The sequence below is a fragment of the Nannospalax galili genome, unplaced genomic scaffold, assembly GCF_000622305.1.
Source record: "Nannospalax galili isolate Female #2095 unplaced genomic scaffold, S.galili_v1.0 scaffold263, whole genome shotgun sequence".
Classification (NCBI taxonomy): domain Eukaryota; kingdom Metazoa; phylum Chordata; class Mammalia; order Rodentia; family Spalacidae; genus Nannospalax; species Nannospalax galili.
This window is the reverse complement of record NW_008350402.1, coordinates 1081007-1104439: the sequence shown is the minus strand read 5'-3', so window position 1 is coordinate 1104439 and position 23433 is coordinate 1081007. Positions and strand designations below refer to the sequence as shown.

General features: G+C 42.5%; 1 protein-coding gene across 2 annotated transcripts; it reads left to right on the top strand.

Annotated features, from left to right (window-relative positions):
- Positions 1–1496: 1496 nt before the first annotated feature.
- On the top strand, positions 1497–21685 carry Trmt10b (tRNA methyltransferase 10B). Of its 2 annotated transcripts, XM_008847674.3 has the most exons (9): positions 1497–1562; positions 10718–10918; positions 11807–11915; positions 12917–13041; positions 14925–15077; positions 16966–17044; positions 17704–17771; positions 20122–20245; positions 21261–21685. In XM_008847674.3, the coding sequence occupies exons 2-9, from the start codon at positions 10733–10735 to the stop codon at positions 21365–21367; spliced, it is 951 nt and encodes a 316-aa protein (XP_008845896.1). In that variant the 5' UTR covers positions 1497–1562; positions 10718–10732; the 3' UTR covers positions 21368–21685. The 2 variants fall into 2 exon arrangements, with proteins under 2 accessions (XP_008845896.1, XP_008845900.1); XM_008847678.3 differs by lacking the exon at positions 20122–20245.
- Positions 21686–23433: the final 1748 nt, after the last annotated feature.

Below are 23433 nucleotides of genomic sequence, written 5' to 3'. Positions count from 1 at the left end.
ATGGGTATGAGCTCAACTCTGAAAGCACCATTGAAGGCTGACCTATTTTGCAAGCTGCATCAAAACATTTCAGCAGGCAGTGGGAAGCCAGGGCCAGCAGTGAACAGAGAGGAGCTGGGAGAAAAGGACGTTTGTGTTAGCCTTTAAAAACCAGATTAAAGCACTGGAGCGTGGTGGCACACGACTAACCCAGGTCTTGTAAGGCAGGAGGATAGTGTATTCAAGATCAACCTGGGTTATAAGACCCTGTTTTTAAAAATATCAGACTGAGGGGCCGAAGAGATGGCTCAGCAATTAAAAGCGCAGGCTATTCTTCTGGAGGACAGAGGTTAGTTCCCCAGACCCACTAACAACTGTCTAACTCCAGTTCCAGGGGCTCTGACAGCCTCTTTGGCCTCTTTTGCAGGCATCGTAGGCACATGGTGCCTTTACATACATGCAAGCAAAACATTTATACAGGTTAATCAGTCAATCAATCAAAAAGAATGTTTTAAAGCCAGGCATTGGGGCACATGCCTCAGGAGGCAGAGGCAAGCAGATCTCTGTGAGTTCGAGGCCAACCTGGTCTATGTAGCAAGTTCCAGGCCAGCTGGGGCTACAGGGAGACCCTGTCTCAAAGAGACCAAAAAAAAAAAAAAATCAGATTGAAGTATGGATTGAGAGGAGTTATGCAAAGAAAAGTCCCAAGGGCTGGAGAGGTGGATCATCGGTTAAGAACATTGGTTGTTCTTGCAGAAGACCCGGGTTTGAATCCCAGCACCCACATGGCAGCTAACAACTGTAGGTAACTCCAGTTCCGGGGGGATTCGACAGCCTCTTCTGACCTCCGGGGGCATTGCACAACACGGACGCACTTACCTACGTGCAGGCAATACACGCATACACATTTAAAAAAAAAAAAAAACAGGAGAAAACAGCGTGCCAAGAAGGAATGCAACGAGGCTTTGGTTTCTTGAGAGAGAGAAATTTCAGGCTCATTCATAGTAGGGTCTCTTTGAAAGACTTTGACTTCTTAGGACGGCAAGAGTTAAGGGAAGATGGTCTTATCAAGAGACGGCCAGGACAAGCCACTTCATTTCCCTGAGCCTCAGTTTCTCGGTTGGTATGTGAAAGGAGATAGAGGAGGGAGAGTGACCAATAGCTAGATCTTTTGTCTGTTAAGTTCTGTCTGCGTTTTGAACTTGAGCAGTCTGGCAACAGAGAGACCGACTGTGTACTCAGGAAAGGGCTGTCAGCTCATGGCCCCTGCTGGTTGTGGGGAAACCAGACAAGAATAAGGGCTGCAGACTGAGAGAAAACAAGACCTGCGATTAAAAGTTGGTTTCATCTATTCAAAGCCAAGAAGGCGGCTGGTCACCTGTTGGAGCTCTGTAAGGTTGGCAAGGAGCTGCCATTGCAACCATCAACTAACAGATGGGGAAACAGAGACTAGGGAAAAGCCTACTGTGTCGCTAGGTTGAAAACTACAATTCCCAGAAGGCCACTCGGAGGGGTCAGGAACCGGAAGGTGTAGGGCGGGGCCAGGTGTGACCAGACGCTGTAGAGCCAGGTGTGGGTGTCCGGTATGTAAACAGGGATTGGTTTATGAGGGTGGACGAGGGACTGCGGGCCTGGGGCGGGCCCCAGGGGCTGCGGGGCCATCGCGGAAGTGTGACCGCGGTACCCCCATTTGGTCTCGGCGCTTCTCTCTTGCCTCCCCTTCTACTCGCAGCCTGCCGGCCGGCTGGGACCTCCGTTAACTCCAGCCTAGGGGGTCTAGGTAGTTCTAGTGCTGAAGGTAGCGGAGGAGTGGAGCCAGCTTTGGTGGACAACAAGAAGGAGAAAATAGAGACCTGTACGTGTGAAGGGTGGGCGGTCATTTAGCTCCGGATTTATGCTCATCAGATGGGACTTGGGCTAGAAGAGGTCCAAAAAGCCTTTGCCCATCCCTGATGGGGGATTTAATGAAGCAAGTATTTATTGAGAGTCTGTAAGTAAACAGAACATTTGCTTATACTGTAAGGATGGGGAAGGTCAGACATAAGTAGGTCATGTCGGATAGTGAAAAATTGGCACGAGCTGAGGACTGTAGTCAGATTAAAGGAAAAGCACTGGAAGCAGAGAGATGCAAAGACCCTGGAATGGGGATATCTTTAGGGGGGAACAGCAGATAGATCAGAGGGAGAGGGGAAAGTAGATGGAGGAGATAGCCTTTAATGATCTGTGTGGATTTTGTATTACTATAAGTGAAATAGAAAATATGACTGGATTCTAAGTAGAAGAGTGTATAATTATAAAGCTTTTAGGATGCTCTTATGTATTAATTTATATTTATATATCCTTACCATATATTTCATAAGTATATATTTATTTTAAGACAGGATTTCATGTAGCCCAGGCTGGCCTGAAACTCCATATGTTGTCAAGAATGACCTTGAATTTCTGATCCTCTTGCTTCCACCTTCTGAATGCTGGGGATTGAACCCAGGGCTTTGAGCATGCTAGGCAAGCAGTCTGAACTGAGCTACATCCCCAGCCCTAAGATGCTTTTATTGTGTGAGGCTAGTTCATGTTCTGAGGTTGTGCAGGTACATTATTTATTCTCCTTCCCTAAAAGCATTTATTGTGGAGAGGAGAAATAGGAATACTAACTGGAGTTGAAATTTGGAGCGCCATAAAGGTGGAGTGAACGTCACCCCAAATCCCCAACATCCATGAGATTATTGTGTCAGATGCTTAGTAACCTTGTTGAATGATTAATTAAGGCTCAGGAAAGATTATTTGTTGGTTTATTTTGAGATGGGATGTCTCACTGTGTCGCTTCAATTGGCCTGGAATTCATGATTTTCCTGTCTCAACCTGCCAAGTTTTGGGATTACAGGTTTATGCCATCATGTCTGGCTTCAGAAAAGACTTTTGAATGAGAGGTGAAATGCTAAATCTAGGCACAGATCATGTCTTGCACAGGTTCATCAGATCTATGCTTTTTGATGCCGAGTTGCACCCTTTGTAAGGATTGTTGGTTGGCGACCTCCTCTGTTCAGCATTTATTAAACTCCGATTGTGTATCAGGTTTAGCCAGTCACCAAAGATAAAGCCAAAGACAAGGTGGTCTCTACCTTCAGGAAGGACCAATCAGCTATAATATAGAGTCTTTGGGTAGTGGTAGGGTTGTCTTTATTTGATTGTCAAGACTTATTGCATCCCAACATCCTCAGAGATTGTAGAATTTCCGAGGGCATGGGGGAACAAGGAGAAGAAAAGAAAGAAAGGGGATTATTTCTTTTCAACAGATAGTAAACACTGCTGTTTGCAAGGTCTTTCAAAGGAATTCAGCTTGGTGGGAGAAAAAAAAATACCAGCCTCAGATTTCCAACACTTTAAGCAACAACCCTGGAAAGCTCTACAATTGATGAAAATACTCATACTTTTTTTTTTTCATTCTCAGCCAGACTTCCAAAGAAACATTTATATCCATTCCTTCCTCAACAGGGCCTGTCATATAGGAAGCACTCAGTGCATATTCATTGACCAAATAGTTATACACCAATAAGAATACAAAATTCAATGAAACTTAGAGGAGAAGGTCACTGTTTTAAAAAAACTAGCATTGTTCTTAATTATTATTGATGATGCTGGAGATCAAACCCAGAGCTTTATGAATATGAGGCAGATGATCCACCATCGAGCCATAGCCAAACCCTAGCATTATTTTTGAGGGGAGGGTGCATCAAAAGTTTTATTTTATATAATATTGCATATGTGTGCATGATGTATGTGGGCATGTGTGCATATGGAGGTCAGAATTCTCTCCTTCCACCTTTCCATGAGTTCCTGGGATCAAACTCAGGTCATCCTATCAAAGGTCTCCTGTGGCAAGAGCTTTTACTAGCTGAGCCATCACTCCTGGTCCCCTGCATTCTGTAAACGAATTGCTTGCTCACTCTAATAGATGAGGTTATCAGTTGCTGATCCTCTTTGTGTGTGTGTGTGTGTGTGTGTGTGTGTGTGTGTGTGTGTGTTAGTTTGTGTCTCTTCTTTGAATGGCTTAAACATAAAAAAGAAAAAAAAATGATAGGTTAGGGAGATGGCTTAGTAAAGTGCTTGCCTTGCAAGTCTGAGAACCTGAGTTTGGATCCCCAAACCTTTGTAAAAAGCTGGATATGGTGGTTGGGTATAATCCCAGCAATGGCAAGATGGAAGAAAGCGGAGAAAGGCAGATCCCTGGAAACTTGTAGGCCACCTAGCCTGGCCAACATGGCTACGTTCTAGGTCAGTGAAGGAGCCTGTCTCAAACAACAGGTGGAACGCACCTGAGATTTTCCTCTGACCGCCACATATACACCATGCACTCACACCCATACAAGCATAGTGAATGCTCATATGTAAGCAAAAAATACAAATGATTTTGATTATTGGCATAACGGTTTGTAGTCATCTAAAAGGGGCATCATATGAAGGGTCTAGATATCTTTTGTTAAATAATCATTGTTTTCCATACATAAATAGTGCAGTACTTCTGAAATGTTTAAGAATATGTTGAGATGCCAGACCTGGTGGGATACACCTTTAATCCCAGGACTTGAGAGGTAGGGGCAGGTGTATCTTTATGAATTCAAGGCCAGTCTGGTCTTCACAGAGAGATAGGAAGTTCCAGCCAAGGCTACAGGGAGACCCTGTCTTAAAAAAAAAAAAAACAGTTGCTATTTTCCCTATTTCTCTGGATGTATTATGTAGTCTAGTCATTATGTAGCCTTTTTTGTGTGTGCCATTAACTTCATGATACACTCAATATATAAACAAATATATTTAAACCTGAACTTCTAGCTACTCAGGAGGCTGAGGCTGGAGGATTAAATCCTGAGGCCTGCTTGGGCTATAGGCTGAGCTGAAGACCTGCCTGGCTACATAGTGAATCCCCATCTCAAAGAGACAAAAGTGTGCTGCAGTTCTAAAACTCAGTGGTAGATCACTTGTCTAGCACATGCCAAGCCCTAGTCTCAGTACCACAGAAAAAAAGTAAGAAAGGGAAGTGGGGAGGGAGGGAAAAGAAGGAAAGAAATTGGCACTACTATTAAAATAAGTAGATGTAAACTCTAGCCAAGGAAGGAAAATGAAAGAAAGAAATTAGCACTTTTATTAAAATAAGACAGGAAAATGAATATAAATTTCAAATCTGTAATTTGAAAATCTAGAAAGTACTTTACTGACCATCTTCAGGAATGTGTGATGAAGACTTTGAACAGTAGTAATGGCAACCAGCAGCATTTCCTGAGTGCTTGTTCTCTGTCCTGTAATGAAATGTGTCTGGTTCTTTTCGAGGTAACATCCCATCTCATGGAGGGAATCTGGTTTTTTGTTTTTTGTTTTTTTTGGTCTTTTTGAGATAGGGTCTCCCTGTAGCCCCAGCTGCCCTGGAACTCACTATGTAGACCAGGCTGGCCTTGAACTCACAAAGTTCCGCCTGCCTCTTCCTCCCAAGTGCTGGGATTAAAGGAGTGTGCCACCACACCTGGCATCAGGGAGGGAATCTGACACAGCTAAATGTTTTGACTGTTGTCCCACCACTTAGGAGTGGCAAGCTGGGAAACAAAGCCAGATCCTAAGATGGCTATTTTTTTCCCCAAAACAGCTTATTTTAAGTATGACCAAACTTAAAACAGCTAAAATTTTGTTCAGTTTTGAAGTTGGTAGAGTATGGATGGGGTGGGGGGGCACAGGGCAGGGAGGGAGATAGGAGTTTAATCTTGAGGTTTCATAGGCATGGGAATCCAAATGCTAGAAAAGGAAATATGGGGCAGAAGAGATGGCTCAGCAGTTAAGAGCACTGACTGCTCTTGCAGAGGACCTGGGTTCGATACCCGGCACCCACATGGTGGCTACGAACCATCCTCAATGCCAGTTCCAGGGGAATCCGAAGCCCTCTTCTGACCTCCATGGCATTGCACGACACGGGTGCACTCACATACATGCAGGCAATACACTCATACACATAAAATAAAAATAATAAATATTTTAGAAAAGAAAAACAACAGTAGGGCAGTATCTCCGCAGAGAAGAGCCTTGTGGAATAATAACATAAGTGCGATTTGCTGGTTACAGATTTTAGGAACAACCAAGGGAATAGACAAAGCGCCAAGGGTTTAATTATGACAGAACAAAATGTAAGACCTGCCTTGACCTTATTAAAGGCTTAGCTCAGCCTTTAAAAAGTGGAAGGGAGAAGTCAGAGATGGAGGGAAAGGTGTTGGTTTTATTTGAGATAGGTCTTACTGTTTCCCAGGCTGGTCTCAAACTCCTGGGCTCAAGCCATCCTCCCACCTCAGCCTCTTCAGTAGAGAAGTTTTAAACTATTATTACTATTTTGGTTCTTTTTAGATCCAAAATAGTATCTTGCTGTGTAGCCCAAGCAGAACTAGAACTCACCAACAGCCCAGACTTGCCTGGGACTTGCAGCAAACCTGCCTCAGCTTTCCAAGTGCTGAGATTCCAGGAAATGTGCTACCAAGCCAGGCTGAAAAATATTCTTAACAGTAATAAAAATGACTTCTGATAATTATCATAACAGAAGGAATAGGTATTGGACTTACCTTTATTCAGTAAATTATGAAACTGAACAAAATATAGAAGTAGGCTGTTTTCAAGTATTTAAAAATAAGTGGGAGGGGCTGGAGAGATGGGTCAGCAGTTACGAGCACTGGCTGTTCAGTTCCCAGCACCCACTTGACAGCTAACAATTGTAACTCCAGTTTCAGGAGCTCCAGCACCCTCTTCTGGCCTCCACAGGCATTGCACAACACAGGTGCATTTACCTATGTGTAGGCAGAACAGTCATACATATAAAAAAAATAAAATAGATGTGGCAAAACTGAACTCACCCGGTGTGGTGGTGCACACCTTTAATCCCAGCACTTGGGAGGCAGAGGCAGGCAGATCTTTGTGAGTTTGAGGGCAGCCTGGTCTACATAGTGAGTTCCAGGACAGCTGGGGCTATAGGGAGACCCTGCCTCAAAAAAAAAAAAAAAAAAAAAAAAAAAAAAAAAACAACTCAAGAGAAAAGACAAGCTAAGTTCCACATTGGCCCTGGCTTTCTGTGTCTGAGGCCACATTCTGAATATTGCATTGTGATAGGCTGCATAGAACGCAGCAGTGTCACCATGGGAAGGGTGCTGGATAGCTTTAGTGTCAACTTGACACACCTGGTTTCAGACTGCCTCAGTTGGGGAATTGCCTCCATTGGACTGACCTGTAACCATGTCTGTGAGGTATTTTTTTTTTATTATTGTTGAGTGATGTGGCGGGGCCCAGCCCACTGTGGGCAGTGCGACCCCTGGGCAGGTGGTCCCATATTGTATAGGAAAGCAGGCTGAGCATGGGCCAGGGGAGCAAGCCAGTAAGCAGCATTCCTTCATGGCCTGTGTTTCAGCTCCTGCCTCCAGGTTCCTGCCCTGAGTTCCTACATAGGACTCCATGATGAACTGTGACCTGGGAGATGTAAGCCAAATAAACCCTTTCCTGCCAGAGTTGGTATTGGTTAGCGTGTTTTGTCACAGCAATGGAGAAACTAGAACAGGAAGGAACAGAGATTTTATTTATTTTTTTATTTTTATTTTTATTTATTTGGTCTTTTTGAGACGGTCTCCCTGTAGCCCCAGCTGTTCTGGAACTCACTATGTAGACCAGGCTGGCCTCAAACTCACAAAGATCCTCCTGCCTCTGCCTCCCAAGTGCTGGGACAACAGGCGTGCGCCCTGCGCAGAACAGAGATTTTAATTCTGTTCTGAATTAATGTCTGGAGTTTGTGGAGCAGAGTACAAGGAGGGAACTCTGTTAGCAAAGGAGCTCTAGAAATCTACATCGTGGTCCCCAAGTCTGGCTGAATACAAGCTGGTGTACTGATACAATGAATACTACTCTGCTGTAAAAAGAAACTCCTGATGTGCACAGCCACATTATGAATCTCAAAATGTGTTGCAGGGAAAAGCTCCAAAGAGTAATACAATTTGAGCCTGTTGATAGGAAATTCCATAATAGGTACAGCTGACCATTGGTTATAGAAAACAGAACAGTGGTTGCATTTGGTAGGTGGTAGGAACAGAATAAAAATTGGCTTAGAAAAGACAGAAGAAAGTTGAACTTTCTGGATTGATCAAAATCTTGATGGAGATAAGGTAGCATAGACTGCACTGGGGCTGGTTTAACTCACCTTCTGAACACACACATGCATTGGAGCTGGTTTAACTTACCCTCTGCACACATTCATTGAACTATATCCTTAAAATCTTTGGATTTTCTATACACAAATTACCATCAAATAAAATGTAAAGATCAGCATAACTAATGAAAGGGCTGTGGGTAGAGCACTTGCCTAGCATACTCAAGGTCCTGAGTTCAAACCCCAACACCAACCTTCCAAAATACCAGACCAAAACAAACAAAAAAATTAAAGATTAAAAAAAGATTGACTAAAGTGATTTGGATGCCCATGTTTCCTTTCGAGTTAGTAAATTCAAAGCTGATGAATCAAAGGATGTGTAAGCATATGACTCCAGGCTAAAGTGTTTATTAACAGAGGAACTAAAAACAGCTGGTAAATTGTCAAGGTTGCCACTGGGAGTGGAAGGAATGGTGGTGGAGCTCATCGGCCTTCTCTGTAAGTAGATCTGAAACCATTGCATGTTTTCAACTGCAGTGTTTCTATTCTCCATAGATTTTTCTGTTCTTATAAAAACATAATGGTTGAATTATGTATAACAGACTTTTATTGTTTTCCTGCTGTCATTCCTCAGCATGTAAGTAGCAGATTAGTGTATCTTTGAGTTGTATTGTGTTAGAATGTTTTATTTTAAAAACTAATCTTTGGGGCCAGTGGGATGGCTCAATGGGAAGAATGCTTACACTGTAAGCCTGACACCCTGAGTTTCATGCCCAGATCCTATGATGGAAGGAGAGAAGCTGACTCCAGGAAGCTGTCCTTTGACCTCTCCATGTACACTGTGGCATGCACATGCCACACATGTATCATGTACACAGACAATAATAATAAATAAAATTTTAATTAAACCCTGCTGTTTGAGTTGCTGACTTGAATTTCATTTAAAAAATTATTAAATGTGGGTCTGGAGAGATGGCTCAGTGGTTAAGGGTGCACACTGCTCTTGCAAAGGACTGGAGTGAAGTTGGGTTCCTAGTACCCATGTTGCCTAGTGGCTTACAGTCACCTGTAACTCTAGTTCCAGGGGATCTGATGCTATTTTCTGACCTCTGTGGGCACTGCACTCACATGGATAAACCTTCACTCAGACACATAATTTCAAAGTAAAACCTTTAATAAAAATGATTAAGTGAGCCGGGCGTGGTGGCACATGCCTTTGATCCCAGCACTCAGGAGGCAGAGGCAGGAGGATCTCTGTGAGTTCAAGGCCAGCCTGGTCTACATAGTGAGTTCCAGAACAGCTAGGTCTACAGGGAGACCCTGTCTCAAAAAGACCAAAAATAAAAAAAAATAATAATAAGTGAATTTTGGGTTGGGATTAGGGCAGATTTTTTCCAACAGTTTCTGAACTACATACTTCTGCCATTTTGTACTATGTATTTATGCAGAGTGGCATCCTCAGCTTTGACAATTATAAAATCAAAATATCAGTCAACTGAAAAACACTGATGGTGCCCTTCCTATAATACTAAATCAGCTATGGTTTAATTCTTTGTGTGGAAACAAGCACAGTCATCTCATGGGGTTGCAAATTTGCTCTCTTTAATAAATGGTAACATTTTATTACAGTTGTTTTAAAATGAATTATTTGTTATCAGAAAATGTTTGATTTGTATAGCTATTTATATACTATATACCGAGAACTACATAAAAATTTCTTGGGTGAGGGCCAGCAAGATGGTTCAGCAGGTAAAGACCTGAGCTGCATCCCTGGATTCTGTGTAAAGGTGGAATGAAAGAACAGACTCCACCAAGTTGTCCTTTGACCTCCACACACATGCTGTACCTGTGCATACACACACACACACACACACACACACACACCATGCAGCACACAATAAATAAATCTTACATTTTTCTTGGGTGAAAAGGAGTCACAAGTAGAAAAAGTTTCAGAAGCCCTGAACTAGAGCATTTCTAGCTTTTTTCTGTCAGGAAGTTTGAACACCACGGTTACAGTGCTTCCCTGTATTTTTTTCAGCCTCAGCCCTCTCAGAGGGATATCAAACATTCTCAGTTGTAGCTGTGGCTTTCTGCTGTAGTGATACACAGTCAAGGTACAAGGTGGATATATAGCTTGAAAAAAAGAAGTTCTGATACATCACCCCAAAATCCAGGACTCTTGACTGGGTTCACAGCATGCAGTCATACTTTTTTACTGGCTCGGGACTTTGGATATGGTAGATGATCAATAAGTTATTTCTGAAAGGGATGACTTGAAAGTAAATGGAAAATAATGATAGTGCATTTCAAAGAACTTAATAAAAACTTGGCTGTCTTCCCAACAGTAGGTAAGTACTCACTTGGAAGTGTCCAGCAACTGTCCTCCAAGAAGTGCATTTGGCTTCCTTACTACTGATCTTTGCAGACTCGCTGCTCTGGAATTCCTGGGTCAGTGTTTTACAGCCTGCTGCTCATTGATAACCCAGTTGCACTCTCCGTCTTTGGATGTAGGGAATTGGCTATGTAAGTGACATAAGATACTGCCTCCCATAACTCTTTTCCCAATCTGATTATTGAAAGGAAAATCCTAAACTCATGAACTGGAGATCAGAAGGGAGTGCCCAGAGAACACAGTCGCTGGAGTCACAGGGACAAGAATGTGCCCAGGAGGACAGAGGTGAAGATGTACTCTCGGAAAGCCTCCAGCTTCTACAGATTGAAGTGGAGTGTGAGCACCAAGGGCAAGAGGACGACCCGGCAGGCGGTGCAGCTCGGAGCTCGGTGCGTGCTGTGAGCGTGCTGCAATGAGAGTCCCAAGGGACCCCTGTTCGAAGGGTGGATCCTGGAAAAGAAAGCATGTGGGAATGAAGCTTTTGTACTCTAAGTGGTGAATTAATTCCTGTTAGCTGGTTTAAAGTTTTACATTTACTTGAGTCTTAAAAATTTTGAAGAATTTTTGGTATACCTCAAAAGACAGGGAATCTAAACTCTGCTCTTAAGGCTCTGTCCCAAATGAATTTTCTATAACCTTGAGCAAGTCACATATTTGGGAATGAGGGGCTCTCTAAAACCTATACAGGGATAGCAAAGCTCTGGACTTGCATGCTCAAGGCTTGGATCTGATTCTCAGCAATGCAAATAAATAGTAACCCAGTTCCATGTACAAGGAATATATACCAGTGAAGTTAAAAATAGCAAGAAATTAAAAAAAAAAATGTCTTTTTGAGACAGGGTCCCCCTGTAGCCCCAGCTGGCCTGGTGTTGGCTTTGTAGACCAGGCTGGCCTCAATCTCACAGAGATCCACCTGCCTCTGCCTCCTGAGTGCTGGGACTAAAGGCATGCATCACCACACCCAGCTAAAAAATAGCAAGAAAATCTTAATAATGATAAAAAAAATAAACACCAGCCAGGTGTGGTAGCTCACGCCTTTAATCTTAGCTCTTGGGAGGCAGTGGCAGGCAGATCTCTGTGAGTTCTGTGACCCTGTCTCAAAAAGACCAAAATAATCATTATTATTATTTAAAAAAACCACAAGCCCAGTGGGTTTGTTTTTAAGACAAAAACCTTTTTCCTCTATATGTAAATGAAAAAGAAATAACGCTGATACTCATTTTCCTTTTTGGTGCTTATGAAGTTCTCAAACAATTTTGTTTTCTGGATAACCTAAGAAAAATGTCCAAAGAAAGCAGAGACACTGGGAAAAGATAGTCGCCGCAAAGAAGAGCAAAAGAAAGCAAGAAAAAGAAAGAAGGAAAATCAGCCGCGCAGAGAACCCAGGTAGCCGAGAGCGACACTGCTAGTATAAACTGCACTGCTTTGCAAATTAAGTTTTTTTCTTTTAATTCTTTTTTAAAAAATACTTTTATGTGTATGAATGTATCGCCTGCATGCAAGTGCACTTGTGTCATGCAGTGTCCACAGAGGTCAGAAGAGGGCGTCAGATCCCCTGGAACTGGAGTTATGAATGTGGGTGGGAACTGAACCCCAGTCTCCTGCAAAAGCACCAGTGCTCTTAACCACTGAGCTATCTCTCTAGCCCTGTTTGTTTGTTGTTGTTTTTTGAACAAGATGTCAGTATGTAGCACTGGCTGGCATGAAACTTCCTGTGTAGACCAGGCTGGCCTCCAGACTCACAGAGATCCTCCTGCCTGTGCTTCTTGAGTGCTGACCTCAAAGGTGTGAGCCACCACGCCTGGCAGCAAATTAATATTTTTGTTGCTAGGAAAGTAGGGCCTATTATCTAATTCTTTTGGGAATCAAAAGATTGTCAAAGCAAAATTCAAGGTTGATTTTCAAATATAAGCTGTCTGACCGCATGTTTATAAACTCAGAAGCAGAGGAATGATACCAGCAACAGCTAACTTTTATATGTGCCGTGTGCTAGTTCTAAGAACTGTATGTAGATTACTTAAGGGCTGCTACATACTACTATTATTCCCATTTTGTAGACGAGACAGTAGCTAAAATTAAATAACGTGCTCAAAATAATAATAATGGTGGAGTCACCATTGAGCAGGTGGTTCTGAGTTGTATAAGAAAGCAGGCTGAGCACAGGCCAGAGGAGCAAGCCAGTGAGCAGATTCCTCCATGGTCTGTGCTTCAGTTCCTGCCTCCAGGTTCCTGCCCTGACTCCCTCAAAGATAGACTCTCACTTGGAAGTGTAAAATAAAACAAACCCTTTCCTCTCCAAGTTGCTTCTGGTCATGGTGTTTACCACAGCAGCAGAGAAACCAACCTAATACAGTCCTCTAACTCCTTTCTGGTAATTTCTCCCGTAGGCACCTGCCCCCAGCACAGCAAACGCGTTTTGAAAGCCTTAACCAAAGAGAAACTTTTGGAGGCCAAACACTCAGGACCAAGATTATGTGTCGACTTGAGCATGACCCACCACATGTCAAAGAAGGTAGAACATCCACTAAGCCTGGAATTCATGTCCACCTGGGGGAGCATGGGAGAGTGCAGCCTTCATGAGGAGAATGGCCATTGCTAGCTTCCAAGGCTCAAGAAAAAGTGTTTGGTTTATACTGGGCTACTGAGTTCCAAAATGGCTGTTGGAAGGGATGGAAAAGAACATCCACTCTTTGGCTTAAATTGTGCTTTGCCTTGTCGTCTGTTCCAAGCCTACCACTTTTGCCTCTCTGACCATGATGTCCCCGGTCTGATGGAACCTTTTAGGTTCAGTTCTCTAGACACTAAATTTGTATCCTTCTTCCTGGAAGAGAAATGTTTGCCTGGTAGCATGCTGTGAGGAGGTTTCCTACCAGGAGGTCTTCTTGCAGTATACGTATTTTACAGTCATTTCTCATCCCATTGGTAAGAGGGATTTCCACCCTAGGGTTTGGAGGTGGCTGAACACATGCCATGTGATTCTGGACAGATGAGACTGACAACAGTCTTAGTCTCATGTACTCAGCCCAGAGATGTTAGATGCAGCATACTACAGAAGGCCATGAGAGGTACTTGCGAACAGAATGAACTGCTGGGCAGTAGGCTTTATGGTATCACAGTTGAGATGCCCCCTGGATCCCACAGGAGGCTATGGTTGGCTTTGGTTGATTGCATGGGCTCCAGGACTGCAATCTACTACTTAGGAATAAAGAGGAACTATGCCTCATCCCCTTGATAAAAAGTTTTGTTTCACCGGAAGGGCAATGCTGGAGGGGACTTGAATCTGCCATTTGAGCTCCTCTCAATCTCACCAGAAGTCAGCCAGCTCGTAATTTGGGGCTTCAGTTTGAGGCTTTACACCATAGCATATAGACTCAGACAAATCTTGTTTATTTCAGACTTCACTGTTATATGTGATAATTTTCACGTTTTTTAGAGAAACTAGGAAAATTATAGATCTAGGGTTCTTTTTTTTTTAAATCTTTCCTTTCTTTTTAAAGATATTTTATTTATTATTATTTTTATGTGTATGTGTGTATCACCAGCTGTAGGTAAGTGCACCCATGCCTGCAATGCCTGCAGAGGACAGAAGAGGCTGTTGGATCCCCTGGAACTGGAGTTAAAGACAGTTGTTAGCTGCCATGTGGGTGCTGGGATTTTAACCCGGGTCTTCTGCAAGAACAGCCAGTATTCTTAACCGCTAAGCCATCTCTCCAGCCTCAGATCTAGGGTTCTTAATGGAACTTCTAATTAAAGCCTTCTAAAAACTGAACAAGGAGCTGGGCATGGTGATACATGACTTTAGTCCTAGAACTCCGGAGGCAGAGGCAGGCGGATCTCTGTGAGTTCACGAAAAACCAAAAACAAAACAATAAAAAACTGAACAAGGAGTTCTCTGTTTATAGTGAGATATCAGATTAAATCAAACCCAAAGCCTTTTTTTTAGTGTAGCACACATCAAACTAAATAATGAAACAACTTAAAACTTCTAACATTGTGACATCTGCTAAAGTTATGGTCAAGGTGCTTATGTAGTTAATAGAACATTAAAGTGATAATAGTCTAACCTCTTAATAATTTAGATACTGAATATCACATGGCAAAATTTTAAGTAAAAGCCAAGTCTTTTCATTTATCACTAAATGTACAGCAGCAGCAGGAGGGAGAATTTTCAGTTTTTGTACAAGCTCCTCTATTTCTGGGCCAGTGTCGTGACCCTCACTGTGGTCTGAGTGGTGTGGTATCATAACACACATGTACACTTTCCTGGCATGAAAGGGGCCATCCTCCATGAGATTTTCTGGAGTTGCGTTCAGGGATTATATTGTATAACTGTTTGATGGTAATTTTAGAGTGAGGTGGCATGCTGCCTCCTGCGTTGCCCTTATTTCTTTTAAGGAATTGAGTAGATTGGCTGGACAGATCCGAAGGTTGTATGGTTCAAACAAAAGAGCCAGCAGGCCTTTTTGGATCTGCCTCACTGGATTCACAACTGACAGTCCTCTCTATGAAGAATGTTTGAGGATGAATGATGGATTTTCTGCTTACCTGGTAAGACGCCTTTGGCATGTTGTTTAAATTATCTGAAAAATGCTTGTGCTGTAATAGAAAAAGATTTTTTTTTACTTTTTCATGTTTTGGTATATAGCTGGCCCTCTACCAGTATTTTTTGTGGATTTATTAATTTAGTGTGTGTGCATGCCATGGCACACCATTTGGATATCAGAGGACAAATTTTGAGAATTGGTTCTCTTTTTCCACTATCTGGGTCCTGGCAATCAAACTCAAGCTTGGTGGAAAGTGCTTTTTTACCCACTTACTACTCTCTTATTAACCATATTAAAATTTTTTTTTCAATGGTGCATCTGTGCTGAACACAGACCCCTTTTTTCTGGTCATTTACTCCCTCAGCAATATAGCATAACTGAAGTGGTGGCTCATGCCTATAATTCCAGCACTTGGGAGGCTGAGGCAGAACTGCCACGACTTTGAGGCCAACCTGGGCCACAGGAGGAGACCCTGTGTCAAACAGCAACAAAACAAAACAAAGACTGCAGTGTAAGAACGCTTTACATGTGTTAGGCATTATAAATCACCTAGAGATGATATAGAGTCTACAGGAGGGTATGTGTAACACAAATGTAAATGCTGTGACATTTTCTATCAGAGACTTGAGTATCCTTGGATCTTGGTGTCTGTGGAGGGGGTGGTCTTGGAACCAATACCTATGAACACTGTGGGGCATCTGTAATATCTGTACACACAGTACAGCTTTTCACTGCTATGATCTTAAAAAATCGAGAATCTTTCATTGGTTCTTTTTTAAACATCTTTTTTATTTTTTTTAATATTTGTTATTTTTATTTGATGTGTATGAGTGTATTGCCTGCATGCATGCAAGTGCACCAGTGTTGTGCAGTGCCCGCAGAGGACAGAAGAGGGTGTTGAATCTCTTGGAACTGGAGTTATGGATGGTAGTTAGCCGCCATGTGGGTCCTGGGATTTGAACCTGGGTTCTCTGGAAGAGCAGCCAATGCCCTTAACCACTGAGCCATCTCTCCAGCCCCGTATCATTAGTTCTTATATTTAAAATTTTTTCTCATTCTTTCCCTGCACTGGCAAACTAACATTACCAGTATCTGGGACCATTTTATAATGTGTCTAGCTTATGCTAAACTATATACTCCAGTAATGTTTTGGGAAAACAGTAGTGCAGAAGTAGGAAACATGATTTTTGGAGGAAGAGAATTAATGAAATTAATGCTTTCAGAAGTAGCCTGGATTTAAGATGTCTTTTAGGAAGAACTAAGGACTCATCAGCTTTTTACCTAGAATCTCATAAATGTAATCATAGATATGCAAATGAGAATCCACATCAATTTCTGAGAAATGTCGCTAAAAATGTCCTTTTGTGCTTGCTGTGTAGCTGGAGCTAAGTAATTTTGGCCTTCCCCAGCAAAGTCCATGGAGGCTGTGAGTGTGAGGGGTGTGCTGTTTGGTGCACAGCTAACTGTCTTGCTGTTACTGTTTTACCAGTCTCTCTTCCTTTCTGTGTTCCTGCTTTTCTGAGGTGATTTCCTTTGCTTTGAATCTTTCTCCTTTCATATGTGTCAGATTCATCTCCTTCCAGAAATCCAGCTCCAGCATTTCACCTGAAGGTCATGCCTAGTGGTGTTACTCCCTCACCTGCAGTCCTGATGTATATGCCTGTCCCTCTGGAAAAGCCCCAGGTCAAGGTCACTGTGTCTCATTTCCTTGGCTTGACTGTACCTTTTTATTCCCCCCACCCCCAGCTAAGCACTTTCCAAGAAGCTGTCAGACATGCAGCTTCTCAATACACATAGAGCCATGCCTGACGGAAACTAGGGCCCAATGAGCTGTGAGCTATTGCTGTGTTTCAAACCCATTCCAACTCTGTAAGAATCTTTGTATTTTCCAGCTAGACATTACAGAAGAAGACTGCTTTAGTTTATTTCCTCTGGAAACCCTTGTGTACCTTACTCCTGACTCAGAACATGGTGCGTACCTTTCAACTTAGATTCTTGTAGCGCTTCGTTCCTAGTCCTTTGTTTCATTCTTCTTCACAGCGAATTTGTTATCACTCTAAGAGTATTGGGGGGTGGGGTGAACTGCACCTCTCTTGTGGGCAGATACTTCATTGGGCATGCTGGCATATGCTGCATCATGTGCAAATGCTGCACAGATTTAGTTTCCATCCTCAGTTAGACTTTGTATGCTGCCTGGCTATCCAGTTTCCCTGACAGCTTGGGTCAGTGTTTTATATATAGACATATATATATAAATATATATATATATATGATAAGTTCATTCTCCTATAAAATATTACATTTCACAGTTTTCATATTAGAATTAAGTTGGCCATGGTACTCATGATTATTTCACATTTCTCTGTAGTTTTAATGTTGTTTCCTTTCTGAACATAGTGTTGATTTGGGACCACCACCTACCTACCTTTTTCAATTAGATATGTATGTCAGCAGATTGTTTATTTTATTTGTCTTTTCAGAGGATTAACTCTCAGTTTTAGTGAGCAAGTCTGCTATCTTTTCATTTTCTATTCATTAAATTATTGCTATTGTGAATTATTTCTTTGCTTTCTTTATATTTAGAAATTATAAAACAAATTTGACTCAATGGCCTTAATTTTTTTCATTAGCTCTTGAAGACATTGACCTAAACAAAGTTTATATCCTTGGAGGACTTGTAGATGAAAGCATTCAGAAGGTAAATATACATTTTAGCCCCATCTCTGTTAGACACATTTGCTGTCACTGTCTTACCTAGAGGACTAGGAGCTCAGAGGAAACCGGGAGAAGTGCCTGTTCGCCTTCCTGCCTGGAGCTAACTCTCCTCAGTGCCAGCAGCATTCACTGACAGAAGCAGTCAGAAGTCAGAGCAGATGTGTTTGGCAATTCTGGACACAGCCACTTGTAGCTTCTTTCTTCTCTTCTGTTCTGCAAGATGACCCTGATCTTGCCTCATGATTTTTCCAGCAGTTTGTTCTTATCAGGGACTCATTGGCTGCTTCTCAGGCTAACGTTCCTGCTGGCATAAGTCTTATTCCAAAACGTCAAATTCAGTAGGATTGTCCAGGCTCCTTTTTGAATTGGAGTTGTAGATGAAAGCATTCAGGATTGGAATAATTAGGCTGCCATTGAAGTTTTAATTTTGTTTTCATTGCGCCAGTGTTTACTCATTTTCTTTGCATATGTTTACTAATTAACATATTGCCATAGCTTTTAAGTTGAATAATGAATGATGTAATAGTTTACATTTGCAAAAAGGAATATAATGAGAAATGTCTCTTCCTACCCTTGTCGCCCTCAGCCCTCTCAAGGCAACCACTGTTCACTTTTCTTATGCAGGTTTGGAGCTCTATTTTACATGTATTTTTAATCATATATGTGGAAGTATTTTAGGTGCAAAATACATGCATATGGAACACAGGATTAACACAGATAATAGTTTAACTTAATTGTACTTACTTTTTTGGGGGGAGGGGTCTTTTTGAGCCAGGGTCTCCCTGTAGCCCCAGCTGTCCTGAAACTCACTGTGTAGACCAGGCTGGCCTTGAACTCACAGAGATCTGCCTGCCTCTGCCTTCCGAGTGCTGGGATTAAAGGCGTGCGCCACCACGCCCAGCCTGTACTTACTTTTTATTTTTTTTGTCCTTTTGAGACAGGGTCTCCCTGTAGCCCCAGCTGGCCTGGAACTTGCTATGTAGACCAAACTGGCCTTGAACTCACAGAGATCCACCTGCCTCTGGTTCCCAAGTACTGGGATTAAAGGCATGGGGCACCAAACCTGAAAATTGTACTTACTTTTAAAACATTAGTGTTCTGTGCATCATAGAGATAATCTAAAATATGGGCGGGGCATCTCTTACAGAAGGATGCCAGCTGATAAATGAGCAATGCACAGTAGAATTAGGAAGTCATCATCTTTGTCCATCCCCGTGTAATCATTGATTCAGGCATTTGTGAAGGAGCGTGGAGTAATCAGCTTTCTGAGGTCCATGGTCTCAGTGTATCCCCTACAGATTACCAAGGCAAAAACATACCATTACAATGAAGCCATAGGTGGTTACCATCGTATCCAAACTTGATGAAACTTAGCATCACCAGTAGTGGCATTCTGTTTCCTGACTGTCGCCTATAAAATACTCTGGCTCAAAATTTGATAAATTCATGAATTCAATCATGAGGAAACAAGGGGACATTCTGGTTTCAAAAAACTATTGTTCTATTACAGGCAAGAGACTGGTTTAGATTAAAAGAGTATGTCAAAACAGCTGGATGCAGCAACATGTGTTCATAGTCCTATCTCCTTGGGAGGCTAAGGCAGGAGGATCTCTTGAGCTCAAGAGTTTGAGACTAGGACAAGACAATGAACCCTCACCCTTTTTTTAAAAGACAGCGTCTTCCTGTAGCCCCAGCTGGCTTGGAACTCACTGTGTAGACCAGGCTGGCCTTGATCTCACAGAGATCTGCCTCTGCCTGTCTCCTGAGTGCTGGGACTAAAGGCATGTGCCGCCATGCCTAGCTGTGTGGCCCTTCTCTTACAAACAAAAACTGTCAAGTTACTATGGGATGCCTTGACTGGATTATGGATAAGGAGGAAAACTTTATAAAAGATTCTGGGAAGAGTTGGGGAGACTAATATAGACTGTTAAATGAGTTTATAGGATTTTTAGAAGTGAAAAGCATATTGTGGTAAGGGCGGAGATGCCATGGTTCTTTGATGCATGTTTAAGTCTTTAGGGGTGGAATGTTAGATGTCTGGAGCTCACTGTCAAATGATTTATACATATACATATATGTATATGCAAATTTGGTAAAAAAATGTTACCTGGTGAATGTAGATGATAGGAATGTTAATTATATTTTAGTCTTTTTGAGACAGGGTGGCCCTGTAGCCCCAGCTGGCCTGGAACTCACTATGTAGACCAGGCTGGCCTTGAGCTCACAGAGATACACCTGCCCCTACCTCTCGATTCTGGGATTAAAGGCGTGCGCCACCATGCCCAGCTTAATGTATCGTAATTTTTATAAGAAAATTTAACTATGATTTACAGAAAGTGACATTTCAAAAGGCCCGAGAATATTCTGTCAAGACAGCTCGCTTGCCAATCCAGGAATACATGGTCAGGCGCCAGAATGAGAAAAATTATCATTCAGAGATACTGGCCATCAATCAAGGTACTGCTCACAGAGCCCAGCCCAGCATACTTGTCCTTATTAGTTGGTGTCCTAGTTTGTTTCTTCATTGCTGTGACAAAACACTCTGACCACTACCAACTTGGGGAGGAAAGGGTTTATTTAGCTTACATATACCAGGTCACAGTTCTTCCGGGAGCCCAAGGTAGGAACTCAGGGCAGGAACCTGGAGGCGGGGGGTGAAGCAAAAGCCACGGGTGCTTACTGGCTTGCTCCCTGGCCCCTGCTCAGCCTGCTTTCTTATGCAACACAGGCCCACCTGCTCAGGGGTGGCACCACCCACAGTGGGCTGGGCTCTGCCACATCACTCATCAATAAGATGCCCTTCAGACATGGCCACAGGCCAGTCCAATAGAGGCAATTCCCCAATTGAGGCTCCCTCACCCCAGGTGTATCAAGTTGACACTAAAGCTATCCAGCACAGTTGGTTACTGGTTCTTTTTCTTGTATGATCACTTTGTTTTCTGTTTACCTGAGAACAGTGTTTGGTATCTTGATCTGGGACTGCCTCTTTGCTGTGTGTGTAAATGCCCTGACTCAGTCCCCTGTATTGATATGCTTAGACTTTTCTGCCTGTGCTTGCTGGCAGGTATTCTGGCCACTGAGAGACAGTCATTCTTCATTTTCTTCCCAGTCCTGATTGAGAGCATTCCCTTTGCTCTGCCTGCTGCCTTCACTGACTGATGACTGTCCTATAGGATTCAGGCTAAGAACACCTTAGCTGGCTTCCCTTCCCTTCCCTACATCAGAGCCCCTTGTTTGTGTTCTCATGTACTGTGTGCCTCTGTTGCAGTGCTGTCTGTTCACAAGCCTGTCTCAGTGAAGGATGAGTCCTCATAAACAGGCAGGGCCATGTCCTGACGTCTGTCTTTCTAAGACCCATGTGTGATGCTGAGGATATTTCTTCAGTGAAAATACTCCACAGCACCCTTTTCTTCATTAGTCATTTACTAGTTTTTTTTTCATAATGGTCAGTTTTCTGTTTATTCTCTAACAGTGTTTGACATCCTGTCTACTTATTTTGAGACTCACAATTGGCCTGAAGCATTGAAGAAAGGAGTTTCTTCAGGAAAAGGTTACATTCTTCGGAATTTGGTAGAATGACGGGCAGCCTAATATTCCAGCTGCATTGGGCGAAGCACCGGAGGAGGTGTCTTGACCAAAGAACAGGGCGAATGGTGGCGGCAGCACACACTTGCCTTGTTATCTTGACTCTTTGTAAGGTACAGGGACCACATTTATGCTTTGTATCACCCACAGTGTCTGGTTCACAGGAAATGCCCTGATAATACATTAAGGATAAAAAAGAAAGTTTTCCAGGCATGGTGGTGCACACCTTTAACCCTAGTGCTCAGAGGCAGAGGCAGGCGAATTTCTGTGAAATCAAGCCAGCCTGGTGGTCTACATAGTGAATTCCAGGCCAGCTGGAGCTGCAGGGAGACCTGTTTCAAAAAAAAAAAAAGAAAACAAAAGGGCCGGGTGTGGTGGTGCACGCCTTTAATCCCAGCACTTGGGAGGCAGAGGCAGGCGGATCTCTGTGAGTTCAAGGCCAGCCTGGTCTACATAATGAGTTCCAGGACAGCTGGGGCTACAGGGAGACCCTGTCTCAAAAAGATAAAAAAAAAAAAAAAGAGAGAGAGAGAGAGAAAAAAAAAGTTTATATATTAAGAAATTAGTTGTAAAATTACATGGTTTTGGATGTTAATTCATCTTTTGTTCATTCTCTATTTGTGAAAGATATACTTTTAGACATTGTTTAAATGATTATGTCAGAGCTTTTCAATAAACTTGTGGAAAATTGTTTGACTTAACTCCTGCCTCCTGTAACGTGCTGATTTTCCCCCGGCTCAGATATACTTACACAAGCCTTGCTACCTTAACCCAGCTTGGCCTGGCTCTACTCTGATCCCCATAGCACTTTGTTCTCTCCTGTGGTGCTCACTCTGTTCTCTTATGGGCATGGAGGGTTCCTCCCTCACAGTTTATGTGAATAGCTTTATGTGGCCTTCTGACACTTGTACAAAGTTTTCTTTTTTATGTGTATGAGTGTTATGCCTGCATGTATGTAAGTGCACCCATGTCATGGAGTGCCTGTGGAGGACAGAAGAGGGTGTCAGATTCCCTGGAACTTTAGTTACAGATGGTTGTTAGCCACCATGTGGGTGCAGGGATTTGAACCTGGGTCTTCTGCAAGATCAGCCAATGCTCTTAACTGCTGAGCAATCTCTCCAGCCCTACAAACTAAGTTTTCATATATATACACACCCCAGATCTAAATGAAAGCCAAATGTTATTGATAAATCTCAAAACAGCCAGAAAATGGCTTCCATGGGCATTGTACACATGACTGCACTTACTTGTAGGCAAAATACTCATAAATATAAAAAAATCATGCTGTGTTGTGACACACATGTGCACTAGATAATCTACTTTTTATTACACAAAGGTAATTCCTTTTCTATGTTCTAGATTCTAAATGAAAGCCAAATGTTATTGATAAATCTCAAAACAGCCAGAAAATGGCTTCCATGGGCATTGTACACATGACTGCACTTACTTGTAGGCAAAATACTCATAAATATAAAAAAATCATGCTGTGTTGTGACACACATGTGCACTAGATAATCTACTTTTTATTACACAAAGGTAATTCCTTTTCTATGTTCTAGATAGTGAAGAACCAGAATGCTCTGACTCCATTTTGGCTAGCTTCTTTAGACAAGCCCAGACAAGCTCAGGCATATTGTACATGTAAAAGCCTTATAAGGTATGAACAAAAACTTCTGGCTCTAAAAGAAATTAGTCAGCACATTCCAATGCCCTAAAGAAAGCCCCTACCAATCAAGACTTCCCCCGTACACAGGATATGGGGACATCCAATTACTTTTAAAAAATGCTTGGCGTGCGTGGATTTCTGTGGAGTGCCCCAATAAAAGCTCCTGCCTGCTATTGTTTGGGGCCAGACCCCATCTTTGGCTCGTGAAGTCTGTGCCCAGCTAGCCGCCATTTGGTTGTTATCCTTTTTTACTTTAAATTCTTAAATAAACTTTTTGTATAATCTTTTTGGGTATCTGTGGGAATTATTCTTGATTCTCAAACCCTGACAATAGAACTGCTTCCATTACTCTTGCCAGTTTGATGGTTAAGCTTACAGCAAATTCCCCAAATGT

What these genes read in the sequence shown, in the direction of transcription:
- Trmt10b (XM_008847674.3), top strand. Translation starts at nt 10,733, where the DNA reads ATGAACTGGAGATCAGAAGGGAGTGCCCAGAGAACACAGTCGCTGGAG. An exon ending in CCCACCACATGTCAAAGAAG is followed by an intron (nt 13,042 to 14,924) that starts GTAGAACATCCA and finishes ATTTCTTTTAAG; the next exon opens with GAATTGAGTAGATTGGCTGG. An exon ending in TAGATGAAAGCATTCAGAAG is followed by an intron (nt 17,772 to 20,121) that starts GTAAATATACAT and finishes TATGATTTACAG; the next exon opens with AAAGTGACATTTCAAAAGGC.